This window comes from Protopterus annectens, chromosome 12.part0 (genome assembly GCF_019279795.1).
Source record: "Protopterus annectens isolate FY-2018-M chromosome 12.part0, PAN1.0, whole genome shotgun sequence".
Classification (NCBI taxonomy): domain Eukaryota; kingdom Metazoa; phylum Chordata; order Ceratodontiformes; family Protopteridae; genus Protopterus; species Protopterus annectens.
This window is the reverse complement of record NC_056746.1, coordinates 1,389,107,455-1,389,123,198: the sequence shown is the minus strand read 5'-3', so window position 1 is coordinate 1,389,123,198 and position 15,744 is coordinate 1,389,107,455. Positions and strand designations below refer to the sequence as shown.

Sequence of the window (15,744 nt, the reverse complement as noted above, 5' to 3'; positions counted from 1 at the left end):
TTCTACATAAGATTAATCCACCTGTGTGCATCTTCCTCCACTCTTGTATGTCACCCTATGCTCCTCCTTCTTGTTAAAATACGTATCCATCACAGCCAAGTCCATCCTTTTTGCAAAATTCACTATCATCTGACCTTCTGCATTCCTTTGCTTAACACCATACCTACCTATCACTTCGTCATCCCCTCTGTTCCCTTTCCCAACATGCCCATTGAAATCTGCTCCAATCACCAGTCTCTCACCCTTGGGTACAGTCATCACCACTTCATCCAACTCACTCCAAAATGTTTCTTTCTCATCCATCGCACACCCAACTTGTGGAGCATATGCACTAACAACATTCATCATTACACCATCAATTTCCAGCTTCATAAACATCACTCTATCCGACACTCTTTTCACCTCCAAAACATTCTTAGCATTCTGTTCCTTCAGGATAATGCCTATGCCATTTCTCCTCCCATCCACACCATGATAAAACAATTTGAAACCACCTCCGATACACCTAGCCTTGCTCCCCTTCCATCTGGTCTCTTGCACACACAATATACCAACCTTCCTTCTGTCCATCATATCAGCTAGCTCTCTCCCTATACCAGTCATACTGCCAACATTCAAAGTTCTGACCCTCACTATCACAGTCCTAGCCTTTACCTGACTTCCGGCATGCCTTCCCCCTCTTCTCCTCCTTCGGCCAACAGTAGCCCAATTTCCGCCAGCACCCTGTTGGCCAACAGTACTAGTGGCGGTCGTTTTTAACCCGGGCCTCGACCGATCCGGTATGTATTTCTATACTGCTGTCTGCATGTATGATTTGGCAAAATTTTACACCGGATCCCCTTCCTGACGCAACCCTCCACATTTATCCGGGGTCCCTCTGGTCCTCCTTTATTTGTGTGAGTTGCTTCAGTCTGACCTGGCCTGTTCTTCAGTGATGTCCCATTTGTCACCCATTTCTGCTTGTCTGCCTTTGAATCCTCCTTTGGCTTCTCATTTTGAGGTCAAACAATTTCTTAAAGGCGTCTTGCATATTAGGCCTCCAAGGAAACATATTTCTCCTCCTCGGGACCTTAATATTGTTTTGAAAACATTGGCTCAGGCTCTTTATGAGCCTGCAGGTTCTGCTTCTTTGCAACATTGTACCTGGAAGACTGCTTTGTTGTTGGTTGTGACTTCTGTTCGGAGGGTTTCTGAGCTCCAGGTCCTTATAGCCATTCCTCCTTTTTTTGTCTTTTTGCACAGGGATACACTATCCCTTCATAGTAATCCTTCTTTTATGCCCTAAGTAGTAAATGAGTTGTCCTTGAATCAGTCGGTACAACTCCCTTCTTTTTTCTCTTTTCTCAGTTTGCTAATGAGAGATGTGATGATATGAGGTAGTGCTATCCGTGCCAGGGAAAGTAGAAGCTGGAGTTTTGAAAATAATTTTATATCATTTGACTAACATGCTGATTTGTACAGATGCTTGGGTTAAAAATGTATTTGTAAAGTTGCTTGTGTTATCAATGCATCAACAGTGGGTCCTGCTGGACAGAAAAAAGATACTGATGTATGTCAAACAGTATTATAACTGATTAAATGCATATGTTTTAACAGAGAATTCTGGAATGGAAGAGGTTAATCTCAGTCCAGTTAATTTGGAAAAAAAATAGGTTGAAAATTAAATGGGTTAGTTTAGGCCATAAAGATTTTATCTTACAGGTCTGATTGCAGCCAGAGACAAAAATGTCTGGGAAAACCAGGACTAGGAATCTTACTGTACTGTCCTTAGGGGTGAACTAATTGCTACCCTGGAAGGGTGGAAGTTTTTGAAATTATTTTATAGCTTTCAGATGCTGCAATAGATCTTAGCAAAGCTCTGGAAGTGTATTGTACCAGAGTCAGGTGACCAGATGTTATGTCATTCTATAACCAGTACTGAAATGATTCTTTAGATATTAGTGAGAGATATGACAGAACTCTCACAGCAGCACCTTGCTTCTCAGAACCTGTCAGGAAAGATCTCTCACAGATATCTCACATAACCACACACCTCATCTTGCCTTGCTGTAGAAAGCAACTCAATACTCATCATCTTGGCTTGCTGTAGTAAGTAACTTAACTAGGGAACAGTAATTCATTAATCAGTCAGGAAATTTTAGTGGCATTAGTTAAGGAGTGTTTTTCTGCATCTGTATGAAACTATCCAACTCTGTTATTTTTTATATCTCCTGTGATTAAAACTCTGGTGTTTATTGTAACTAGATATTCAGTATTTTCATGTTTTCTATTTTATTATTTATTATTAAATATTGCTATGTCTTTCATTGTGGCTGGTCTTTTAGAGAATACTTTTAACATCTTAAGAGTATTTATGCTTATTTTAGTGACACTGTGGCTGCTTCTGAAAGCCTTGCTGCATTAGTCAAACTCTATTAGTATTAATTTTACTCAGTATAATTGGGTACCCTTGTATGGCCCTTAGAGTAGCTGACTGGTGGCAGTATAATTACCTTATAGTATGTGCAGAGGGGGCACAGCTGGTAAATGTGGGCCAGCCTTTCCCAGGTGTGTGCGTGTGGGTGTGTGTGTGTGTGTGTGTGTGTGTGTGTGTGTGTGTGTGTGTCAGCTACTTGGAACACAGGGACACAGAGCTCCAAAGTAGTCAGTGTGGGGTTTTGTTTGGGATCTGGAGAGAGAGAGAGAAAGTCCTGCCCCAGGTCTAAAGTGTGCTCCCTGTGTGGTATTAAGGGAAATTGTGCTTGGTGCAGAGAGCTGCCTGTGAAAATATTGTGTGTATCCATTTTTGCTCCTAGTGGCTGTCCCTTGCTGGTGTCAGTGGTGAGGATTGAGGTTCCTCGATTACTGTCCCAGGGAAGGGACCATTACAAGAGGGTCCTGCATATCCTGGATTTGCACAGACAGCTCAGATACTAGTTGGATAAAATTAAGACCATTCATAAGTCAGCTTTTTGTTTCTTTTCATCACAGGACATTGTATTTGACTGTTTCTAAGTAAGCCATCTCCTCCTGGATATCTAAGGCCATTTCCTTTTGTTATACTTTTTCATGGCAAATAACTGACTACTTGTGTCACAGCTCATTCCACCAGGGCTGTTCCCTTTTCTGGTACCTTCTTTAAGGTGTTGGACCCCAAACCCATCCTTGAAGCTGCTGCTTGGTCTTCAATGCACACCTTTACTAAGTATTATAAGTTGGATGTGGTTTCTAGGGCCAGAGCAGGTTTTGCTGAGAACACTTTATGTGGGTTTATCAAGGGCTCTTCTCAGCTTTCCACTTCCCATTTTGTTTCTTGAGCTTTTTTATTTTTCCTTCTATGTAGGATATTCCAACAGTGATACAGAAGGACATAGTGCAGTTGTGTAAAATGTTACCATAACAGTACGTGTCCTACTCTTTACTATTGCTGTTTTCACTCCCTCCTTCTAACCCCCTCTTGTTTGTTCTGTTTTTTGTTTTAGATTCCCTTGTGACTGAGGATTTCCCCTTTTTTTTCTTCTGCATTTTTTCCTTCTGGATGTAGATGAACTCCTTTAACCTGTGGAGACTCTTCTATTCTGGGGCAATTCAGTTCTAGATAGTTGCATCCATATGCCCCTTTTATGCCCTATATTCTGTGCGGGGGAGCATAGGGATGACATTTGAATACAAGATCATTAGGCTTTTGGATACTGGCTGAGCATCGGGCTGCCCAGGGCAGGAGATCCCTTCCATTTAGGATACTGCAACAATGAAACAAAGGACATCTACTGTTATGGTAAGATTTTACACAACTGTACTGTCTTTTCAAGGAATCATAGGAAATTCAAGGCTACTGAATTTTGTCATCATAACACCTTGTCAGTTACCATCCTCTCAAGGAGGGAATGTACAGTCTAGGTGAGAACTTAACCAATGAACAGTGAAAAGTTTCTCAGGGAATTGCTTCTTCATGCAGACTTCTTAACCTGCTTGGTCTTTTAGTAAGCTTTGCCTAAGCATTGTAGAAGAATCATCTCCTTTTGCATATAAATGTGCTGACACCCTTATCACTTTCCTAACTAAGACACTAATGCAGGATCAGTGTAGAGCTACACACTCATCTGGTATGTTACCGAACTGTTTTACCTTACTTGGCACCATCCATATGGAAGCATGTGGCCAGGATATACCCGGAAGCCTACAGAATATAGTACAGAACCAGCCAGCTCTTACTTTCTTCAGTCAACATATCCACCAGTACTGTGGCTGGGTTCTGCAGGCTAAAGTATAAAAAATGTTCTTCACAGGAAAAGGAATGAATTAATGAGGGACAAACCCTTTTGTTCTGATGACAGAAATTCAGACTATGTACATTATGCTAATGTATCATTCCCATGTTGTATTAGAAAACAAAGCCTCGTTTAAGATCAGCTTACAAAAAAAAGTGGAATGATAGAAGTCAGGCAGTTCAGGGCATTTCAAAATATGCCAGAGTTTAGGCCAAAATGGTTTCTACAATCACAATTTGCAGATTTAATGTACATATTTATAAAATTATATTGATAGTTCATGTTTATGTATGTCAGAGGCTTAACATGTGCTCTTAAAACCTTGACTGTTTTCACCTGCAAAAATGCAAAGCATCATGTTCTTGCAGCATTTTTTGGGGCACTCTGATTGCAAAAGCTATCTGCTGTGACCTGAGTTGGGACATTATTACTCCCACTACAGAAAAAAAACAGCTTCCTTACCCAAAGGTCCTTTTAACCTGACAATGTAACAGTTTACTAGAGTTGAGTTAATAACATATATGTAACAGTCATATAAAGGAAAGGCATATTAGAGAAATAGAAATTCACCACACTGAAACAGGATGAATAAAGCATGCAACTGGTCACTTTGATAGAACCACTGCAAAAAAGTAAGCAATCAGAAAGACTATTTGAATCATTACTTGATGTCTTTTGCAATAACGGGTACAGTAGCTCCCATATAAGGAGCAAAGATTATTTCCACAATTCGTAATTCAGTTTTCCTTCTGAAATCACCTGCAAAAAACACTCAGTTATGGTAATATGATCCCAAAGTGCATAAAACAGCATTTTACAGATAAGACATTTTTCACTTTTATTTATTCTACCATGGTGTACTCATAATATTTTATTAGGAAAAAATAATAAAGAAAACATGTCCAATCTTGCATTACTATGTAAGGGTTGAAAATATAAAACACAATATGAACCAAATGAAACCACATCCTCATCTTATAAATGAGACCATGCTGGTTAGAAATAGTTGTTATAAACAAAAATGTAGCTAAGGAGCAGTCCCTGCAGATATTAATACAAAACATGAAATATGTAACAAGAAATCAGGGGCAAAAGCAGAACAGCAACATGCGCAGAATGGCTGGAAACAGCTTGTTTGTTGATGAGTTACGTTCCTCACGATGATTTGTGTTCCTCACGCTTGTGAGTTTCACACAGGTTACAAAATGCAAAGGTGGAGTTATGGAAACCACAACGCTCTGTGAAGATGCATGGATTTTTTATTTTTTTTGCTGGGTGATTTTCCATCACAGACTCAGGTTTGGTAGAGAAAGAGGACATAAATCTGATTTACATGCACCTCATACCTGGACGGGCCGTACTGTTGCAAGCTTTCAGTATCGAAGAAAGAAAGAAAGCAACATAAATAAATGAATAAATTAAACAAACAAGAACACAGAAGAGGAACAGAAAAGGAAAAGAAACAAACTGGAAAATAAAGCAAACAATAAAATAAGAAGAAAATTTATCAAACTTGTTGGATCTCTTCAGAGCTTCACTGAATGCACCTTCATTGCCCAGTTAATGTACCAGGATAAATTGTGGGCAGTTTAACAGTAAAACATTGCAGACCATGAGCTTCTTTTCTTAATCAGACCAGGAACAGCAGCTTCTATAATGTACACACATGCCCTACATTGATTCTTTATTAAGTATCTAAGGCCGGAAGAAAAAAAAACAAAATAAGGAAAGTCCTGAATAATTATTTTAAAATAGAAATGTGTGAATATTACCACCTCAAAGAGTTCATTAAAATGACTAGGTTATGAAGAAGTGTCTTCCTTTCCTTTCACATCCACAGCTTGTTATTTATGTGTATAGCATGAATCAAAGCTAAGGTTATAATGGAGAACACTGAACCTCGCATAGATAATAGTCCAGAATGGGTCTATATCACAGCATTGAAAAGGACGTTAACCAAACGGCTTAAAAATTGAAAATGCCGTTCATTGAGGTGTGTATTGTGAGATTGCAGTACAGTGAAGATCGGAAAATTTGCCCTTTCCTCACTGTATTGCGATCTCAGAGTTGGTATATATAATTAGCGGGGGTTGTGGGGTGACTTCGATGAATGGCATTTTCGATTTTTAAGCCGTTAGGTTAACTCCCTTTTCAATGCGTGATATAGACCCGTCCAGAACAATGGTGACATGATTGTATGAACAAAGAGTTTTGTCTGTTACTCAGTAACTACCTTGTTTTTTTTTTCCTTACCCATGCAACCTAAGGTTACCATTAACTAGACAGATATGTAGACAAACATATAAATACAAGACATCTAGACATACTAAACAATCAGGTAGACAGCTATACTGATCATTTAGTCTATCAGTAAGGGGGGATTCCACCCACCTTAAACCTCTCTGAATAAACTTTTATTTATTTATTTATTTTATGATGTTATGATGGAGACTGTGAGGGGAGTTAATGGGGGCTAATATCCCTTACACATGCAATTAACAAAAAAAAAATGCAGAAAAGTTATCATCTAAAATGTAGTAGGTTGTGTGACTCCTTTTTCAATGCCGTGATATAGACCTGTCCAGAGCAATGGTGATATTATTATATGAACAAAGAGCTTTGTCTGTTACTCAGTAACTACCTTGTTTTTGTTTTTCTTACCCATGCAGCCTAAGGTTACCATTAATTAGACAGATATGTAGACAACCATATAAATACAAGACATCTAGACATACTAAACAATCAGGTAGACAGCTAGACTGATCATTTGGTCTATCAGTAAGGGGGATTCCACCCACATTAAACCTCTGTGAATAAACCTTTATTTATTTATTTATTTTATGATGTTATGATGGAGACTGTGAGGGGAGTTAATGGGGGCTAATATCCCTTACACATGGAATTAACAAAAAATGCAAAAAAGTTATTATCTAAAATGTAGTAGGTTGTGTGACTTTAGTTGCCAAGTAACACCAGGACCACTCACTAGCACCTGTCAAAAATAATGCAGCATGTCAAATTCCACTAGAGCAGTATCATCTCAACAGGAATGGAGAAACACCAGGGTCCAGTATTCTCCATTATTGCCTATAATTTGCTCAATAGCCAAACACCGAAATATAACTTGTGGAAAAGACTGATAGATATTTTTGCAGTTGAGAACACGTCAAACTGCCTAAGGTAGCAGATTCTGGACAGGATTCATGAACAAAGGTTGCAGCACACTGAAGTCACACTCTGCCTTGTCACAAGCATGGTGTTGGATGACAGGGTCATTGTCCAGTAGGTCAAAGAAGGGCCACTGTAGATGAAGCACAGTGGAAGGTCCCTAGCCAGTTACTTGAAAATTCCATCCTGGAGTAAACCAATGAGGAGTGCTTTTTGAACAGAATAGTTACTACATATCATTAGCATATTGGTGGGTTCATTTATTTATTTATTTAAAAATTGTTACCCAGGAAAGTCCAACTAGGTCAGAGCCTATTTTCAGCGGAGGCCCTGGAAGAAATACTCCAGATGCATGTCTTTAGAATGTGAAAGGAAACCAGAGTACTTGGAAGAAACCCATGCAAATTCAAGGAAGACATGCAGACTCTGCACAGAAGGTACCCCAGCCAAAAATCAAACTGGAGAACCTCTCTCTTTCTGTGAGATGACAATATTAACCGCTGCAGCACTGTGCAGCCCACTTCAAATTTTAGCACTTTGCATCTGTAGCATAAGTCAGGCGTTGCCTAATGCTGTATGGTAGCAGATTGTTCAGGTTAGTTGCCAACTTGTCCAGGGTGGCTAGGATGTTCACCACTTCACCATAACGGCTCTATGAGTAGGAGTTTTGCACAAGTTGTCTCATGGATAGTTACCAGAGTGGACATGGAATCACTCACTGACAGGACAAAGTAGAGAAGAGGCTTGTAGGTAATGAACAGAAAGTGAAGGCACACAGCTACAGTCCATGAAAGGTGGGAAGGGATGTCATTGTATCACTGTCCTGTGACTTTTTACTAAATGTTTCCATTTAACTCCCTTACTTCTACATTACTGAGGATATATGAAGGAACACATTCCAATCATAGTTGCCTCGTCAGTGCTTAACTGTACAACTGAGGTAAATCCTTAACAAGATCTTTACAGAACTAAATCAGAAATTTGAAATGGTTACTAAATACATACTGAAAAAATCATTGTTAGTGCTTCTTTCCGGGTACTAAAAGTAAGGGCACATTTTGCTAGGAAATGAATGGTGTACTAGTGATGCAACCAAATGTTTGAAAATTGCATGTAAACATTTTGCCATATCTACAGTAGTAAAATCAAAGAATAGTTTGCGTTAAAATTATTCATCTATGGGTCTCCAGGACAGCCTTCTTAAGGTGTGTTTAAAATCTCCCTCTTAGTTTCTTACTGGTACTTTAGTACACAAGGAAAAGTATCATCTTAATATAATGCAGACCAAATGAAGGCGTGCAATTAACAGCAGCAGTCAAGGTTACATTTCAGCAAATGTTATGCAACAGTTAAGGTTTACTAAAAGGAGGAGCAGTTTATATCGTACACTGCAAATACTGCTAATACTTTGTGGTATGTTCCTCATTTTACAGCCCTACCCGGTGGCATGATTAGGCAAAAGGTCAGTGTGATGACAGCATATGTGTATAGCATTTTACATGCATGATGTGTCTTTAAGAAATACACAGACATCCCTCTCCTCCTACCACCCAACACTACAACCTGTGAGAGATGCACTTACATAACCAAAATGGAAGCAAAGCTCTCTCCACCCAAGATTGTGCTAGACAGTCAAGAGGAGAAGGTTAACACCCACACTACACCTCAAGCAACACATAGCCCTTCTAAACCCACACCACCAACACCCACATATAGCAACACTAAATCCACATATGCAGAGGCCCTTAACTGTAACCTGCCCAAGCAACAAGGACCTCTGAAGCTGAAACGCAAACAAACACCAATCACAACCAAAGTGTCACATAGTTCACAACACCTGTGTGCCACCCAGCAACAGCCACTACGGCAAGACAATGTACCTAACACTTTAGTCATAGGTGACTCTATAGTCCGGCACACTGATGTCCCTCTCACCAGGTTGAACAAGGAGAAAATTACAGTCAGCTGCCTGTCGGGTGCCAGGATCCACCACATAACGCATGCACTCAAGTCACTCCACAACAAGTACAAATATGACTCTGTCATTGTCCATGTTGGAGTGAATGACTTGAGACGTACCTCCCTGGACTACATGAAAAGAGACATGGAAGAGCTCTCGGATCATGTGGCCCAGGCAGGTATGACCCTAGCCCTGAGTAGCATCCTGCCTTCGCCCAGAATGATACCACAATATAAGGACAAAATGACTGACTTCAACAATTGGCTAAGCTTCTGGTGTCATTCAAAGGGGATCCAGTATCTGTCTGCCTGGGACAACATGATTGACAGACCACAATGCTTTGCAGAGATGGTCTGCAACTGTCACCCCTGGGATTCAGGTTACTGGCTAAGGCTCTTGCCACCCCTATAGTGCCTTTTTTTAGGCAAAGTTCAAAGGACAAAACCACCACTGTAACTGGTACAAGCATTCAAAATCTGAAGGTAATGCTACTCAATGCTAGAAGTCTAAACCTCAAAATGCACTCTCTCAAGGTACTCCTAAAAATGGAGAACATCGATATCTGTGCAGTAACTGAGACATGGTTCAAGGCTCCAGAGAGCACCCCTGCAATACCAGGCTAGAACTCTTACCACACTTTTTGGCCACCAAAGCAGGACCGAAACACTAAAGGTGGAGGAGTGTCAATATTCACCAAAGATATTCACACCACCAGGCTAGTTGCCCAACACAATGCGTCTGAAATTCTCCAGGTGCAACTAACACTAGGTAAGACTGCAATCCAAATTGTAGCTTGCTACAGATCCCCCACCATACCCCAAGATTCTCACTACACCTTTCTAAACATACTGGAAAATATTAAGATAGAACCAAACACCCTAATACTGGGTGATTTTAACTACCCTGCCATTAACTGGGAAAACTACTTATGTACCAACACCTTTGCCCAACGGTTCTTGGAATTCATAAATTCCAATGCCCTGGATCAACTAATCCATAGTCCCACCAGGGCTCCAATATCCTAGACCTGGTCATTACCAACATGGGAAATTGATGCTCCACACCTATGGTCACCCCCTCGTTAGTCAGGTCTGACCATAAGCTAATCACCCTTAACATCCACATCCCACCCCCACCCCCAAGTAAGGAAACCTCCATAAAAAACTTCTCCAAAGCCAACTTCATGCTACTCAAGTCAGAAGTGACAAACGTCATGACACCCATGCAGACGGGAGCTGAAAGTTCAACTGCTGAATCCTACACTAAGGCACTGTATGAGCACATCCACTCATGCATAAATCGTGCCATCCCAAATAGAACCAAGATGCTCTCATCCAAAAAAAAAAGAAGCCAATCTGGTGGTCCCCTGCCATAAACAAACTTTACAACAAAAGGAAGAAACTGTTGCAGAAAAGAGGAAAATCCCAGGATGCAAAAAACTTCCTTACCAGCCTCAGTAAGAAACTGAGATCCCTCATAAAATCCTCCAAAGCTAGTTACGAAAATAAAATTAACAAATATTACATTATCTTTGATTTTTACAAAGGTGACTGTCTAAATGATGTCCTTGGCTTAACCTATAAACAAGTGTTTTTATAAGCAACCACAAAGAAAAGGAAGGCCAGCTATCCAAAATGCAAAACACTTTATTAAAACAAAAAAAGTATGAAATCTCTAGCACCTCAGCTGTTAAGGCTTTACAGCGTGTTTTTATAAGCAATTAGGCATTAAAAATAAGACAAAATGAATGCCATGAACGATGTTATATTTTTACATCTGTAAAGATATTAGCTTGTTTTTTTTTTTTCATTAGCAAATCTTTATGGGAGTCCAGAAGTAATCAGATGAAGGTAGCTGTACATTCTTTTCTGAATGAAATTTATAAACATTCATTGCCGACTAGTTTTTCATGGAAATGAGCGGCCTGCAGGTGAAAGCAATTAATGTTGAGAGTTCTGAACATTCTTTGTTGAGGGAAATGCAAAAATTTAAAGGTACAGTGGCAAGCCTTAATACTTAGCATGTTTAATAGAACAGTGCACATTTTAGTTTTATTTAAAGCTAGCCAGTTCCCTTTCTGTTAGGGCTAAAAGGTAATGTTCATTTGAAAGAATACAAGCTGTTTTTTTACATCTGGGAGGGGAACAGAAATAAGAAAAGAACAGAGAGGTCAATAGGGGATCCGGATGTTCTGAAAATGTATTTAGTCTTTTGTTTGACAGTTTTATGAAAACAAAACATCACAAAAAATGTGGTATAGTTTCAAATGGAGATAAGAAGAAACATCCGTATAAAAGTTCAAACTGCCAAACATTAGAGTGTACATATAGCACAAAAGTTGGAAATACACATTCAAAAAACTGTCATGTGTAATTGCTGGGAACAATAGCTTTTTATCATAATGGCTACAGTATTTATATTATCTTGGAACATAAATGGCCTTATATGTTTTGACAAAAAGGAAAGAGTTTTCAGTGAGATGAGTGCAAACAGTAATGCTGCAGGAGACACATTTGGAAAAAATGAGCATGTGAATTTGACAAAAAAGTATTTCAGGATGTAAAATGAGCAGACTATTATGTGCAAATGAAAAGCAGAGTAATTATAATAATTGCTAGATGGGCTCCAATAGTGGTAAAAGGGGAGGACAATAATGGTAGATTTGTGGTAGTAAGAGGCAAGGGAGGAAGATTATGCTGGTGTGTATATTAGTCCACCAAAAATGCTATTATGGAGCTTTTAATCATACTTTCACTTAGCAATGGGGTCCATTATGCATTATTTGAATCAGTGTTCTTCTTTTCTCAAGTTCACATATTCATTTAGTAGGACTAATATGTGTTATTGTGTGCTATGATGTCACATACTGATTCAGGCTTTAAACTGAATACATTCCAGAAACCTACCTTTACTAACACATATTTGGAATATTCCAGCTGCCACCCATTTAAACAGAAAAGGAGTATTATAAAGGGCCAGTGTATAAGGGTGGCTAGAATGACGTCACAATTAGAGGATGTTAAGGTAGAATTGGATTTCATAGGTAATATGTTTCTTGAGAGAGGATATCCCCTAGAATAGATTAATTATGTAAAGGCTACTTGATATCCCAATGGGGTATAAAATATAAGTCATTATTAAGGATAGGTTTACAAAAGGATACTGGTATAAAGGAAGTTACAAAGTATGAGAAGGCCTTAGTGATGGACCCCATTCTAAGGAAATTAAGAATTTTTTTTGAATTGGAGTATTTTAAGAGGTAATCCTGAAGTTTATCAGGTTTTGGGTTAAAACATCTCCTTCGTATATAAGACTGGGTTTAATTTAAAAACTAATTTTGAAAATGTAAAGTCTCAAATGGTTAAAAGTGGGTCTTCAGAAGGAGGTACGAAAAAGTGTGGGGTTTGTACGCAATTCCCCTTTATTAATGAATTTGTGTCCCTAGTTCTAGACATTGCTAAAACAAATTTTTTTTTTTTTTTTTAGAAAGGGTATATGTCTATCAAAATGTAGTATAGTTAGCTAAGTGTAATGACTGCCCAGCATTGTATGTGTGCATAACGGATAAGGCTCTAAAAAATAGAATATATGAGCATTTATATCATATAAGTAAACATAATAATAAAAATGCCCTTTTCAAACACCTTAGTAATATCCCTGGTTGTACTAAGTTTAAGTTTGCAATCTTGGAACAGATTGGATATGATCTCAGAGGTGGGGATGATAAATTGCTGCTGGAAAATAAAGAGAACAGATGGCAGCTAAAACCCAGAGCTGTCCATATTCCAGGAATTAATGAATATATTTCCCTTCAACCAATTTTGAATATTAGATCTATTATGTAAAAAATAATGTTATTGAATTTATTTTATTTATATAAGGTTATGTATTTCAATAATATTTTGGACTTGTATGTATGGTCCCTTTAAATCTATAATTGACATGATGTAATTGTTTAATTGTGTTTTATTAAGTATTGTAAATATATATATATATATATATATATATATATATATATATATATATATATATATATATATATACTATGAATGGTTATTTAGACTCTGAAGAAGTCCACTTGTTTTTAGGTATGAAAGCAGTTAATCCTTTCTATGTGTCATTAAAAGTGAACTGTTTTATATTACAGTAGTCTGTCTAGTTGACTGTGCAATACTATTTGTTTTTTATTATTTTGATGGTATTAAAAACACAAAAGATTTGGAAAAATTAAAAAAAAAGCTTAAGAAAATTTTCAGAGAAATAATCAGTTTTCAATTATTTCATAGTAGTGCTGTGACAGGACTAGCCACCCGGTGATGTAAACATTGGCCCTAGATGATTGTCACTGGTGAAGTGACACCCCAACTCCAGGCAAAAAAAATGGTAAAAAGGGGTTGTGGATGGATGGATAGATAGATAGATAGATAGATAGATAGATAGATAGATAGATAGATAGATAGATAGATAGATAGATAGATAGATAGATGGAATCAGTTTTCAGAAGAAAATATTACTTATAGTTGGGGACTAGAACTTGATTCACAATAGTGAGGATGTATCACGGGGACCTAGAAGAGAAAATATAACAAAAGAATATAGATTTCTGAAGAAATTTATGAAAATATTTGGTATGGAAGATGCAAATTCAGTAGTAGAAAGTCAGACAGAATTTACACATTATTCCCCAATGTACAATAACTGGGCTAGACTAAATAGAAATTACATTTCATGCGGATATTTGCATTTAATTGAAAGCTTCAACACACATCCAATAACTCTTGCAGATCATGCACCAATAAAAACTAAGATAAAATGCAGTGTAATGCAGGTAATGAAGCAAAAATGAGACATCGGCACTTTCCCATATATTTGTTAAAAAGAAAGGAATTTAAGGAGTGGTTATTGGAAATTATTCAAGATATAAATATATTCAGATGTTATAGCTAGTAAGTGGGATAAAATAAAAATGGAAATAAAAAGCAGAGTAGAAATAAAAGAGAAAGGGATATGGATATGAAGTCACAGGAATTACTTACAGGAGATGACAAAGGTTAAAGTGTTGCAGAATAAGAGGAGGTAGAAATGCAGAATGTTAAAGAGAAAATAAGGGATTATCTAGATAATATGCATGTGTTTAGAAAGCTTGCTGTTAAGTAACTATTTTTTGATAATTCCAGAGTACAAAAATGTTTAGCACAATGACTTAGGCAACAGAAAGTAGAAAATGTTGCTGTCAAACTTAGGGAGCCAAAAACAAGAAAAATAATAAGAGATCCTGTAGGGAGGTATTACAAATATTTCAGAAATGTTATGAACATTTGTATAAAACAAAGAAATGTGGAAATCAAGAAAGAGCACAAATGAAAATGTTTATGGAGGACTTAATTGTACCAAGGTTAGAGGTAGATAAGGCTTAACAACTAAAAATTAAGATAGGAGGGGGTGAGATAAAAACAGGGGTGTACAATCAAGTTTCATGAAAATCTCCAGGAAGAGGTGGTATTCCTGTGGAAGTTTGAACGATAAGATGGAAGAAAGTGATAAAGATCTGGAAGATTTTGCTTAACACTATTTTAAAAGGAGGGGAAGCACCAACATCTTGGAAGAAGGTTGTGATGGCTGTATTACCTAAGGATGGCAAAGACCCATCAGACCCAGCTTCATACCATCCCATTTCAATTTTAAACCATAAAAGTGTTTATGGCTATACTAGCTAAAAAGAATGCCAGAGGTTTTACCAAAACTGATACGTGGATCTATGTGGTTTTGTAGACGGCAGGCAAACATTTGACTATATTAATAGAGTAATAATGATCCAGAGGGAAGCAGAACATAAGGAAAATATCACATTTGTTGGTGGGTCATGATGCAGAGAAAGTATTCAACTGAATAAGCTGGGATTTTATCAGTGGTGCAATGGAAGCATTAGCATTCTCTGATACAAAAATAAGGTTACTTTGGAGGATACATGATCAGAGGCAATAATTAAAGTGTAGGTGTGGGCTCTTCTCTCACAAGTTGTGCTTTTAACAGAGGAGCCAGGCAGGGCAGTCCTCTTTCCTCTTTGTTATTTGCTTTATATTTATTGGCAAAGAAAATAAGGAACTCAGAAATGCAAGGATATAATTGGTATGGTGATCAAGAAATGTTGGCTTTATTTGAAGATGCTATTAAAGTACATTGCAGTGCTGCGGAACATTTTAAACAGTTTCAAGTCTTCTTAGGATATAAACTTTGTGAAGATAAAATGAAGGGCTATACCTGTAAATGATGTACTCACACATAAATTGGTTCGGCAATACCTGTATTTATGAGGACATGATAAGATGAAGTATTTAGGAGTATGAATTAAAAAGGCTTCTGTTA

At 37.8% G+C, this 15,744-nt stretch overlaps 1 protein-coding gene across 2 annotated transcripts in view; it reads right to left on the bottom strand.

Moving 5' to 3' along the window:
• Positions 1–15,744, bottom strand: part of KCNQ2 (potassium voltage-gated channel subfamily Q member 2) — a 942,433-nt gene that overhangs the window by 210,227 nt on the left and 716,462 nt on the right. For both annotated transcript variants that reach the window (XM_044090450.1, XM_044090449.1), the window contains exon 9: positions 5,597–5,620. In XM_044090450.1, the coding sequence (XP_043946385.1) occupies positions 5,597–5,620 (24 nt within the window). The remainder of the gene's footprint in view (positions 1–5,596; positions 5,621–15,744) is intronic.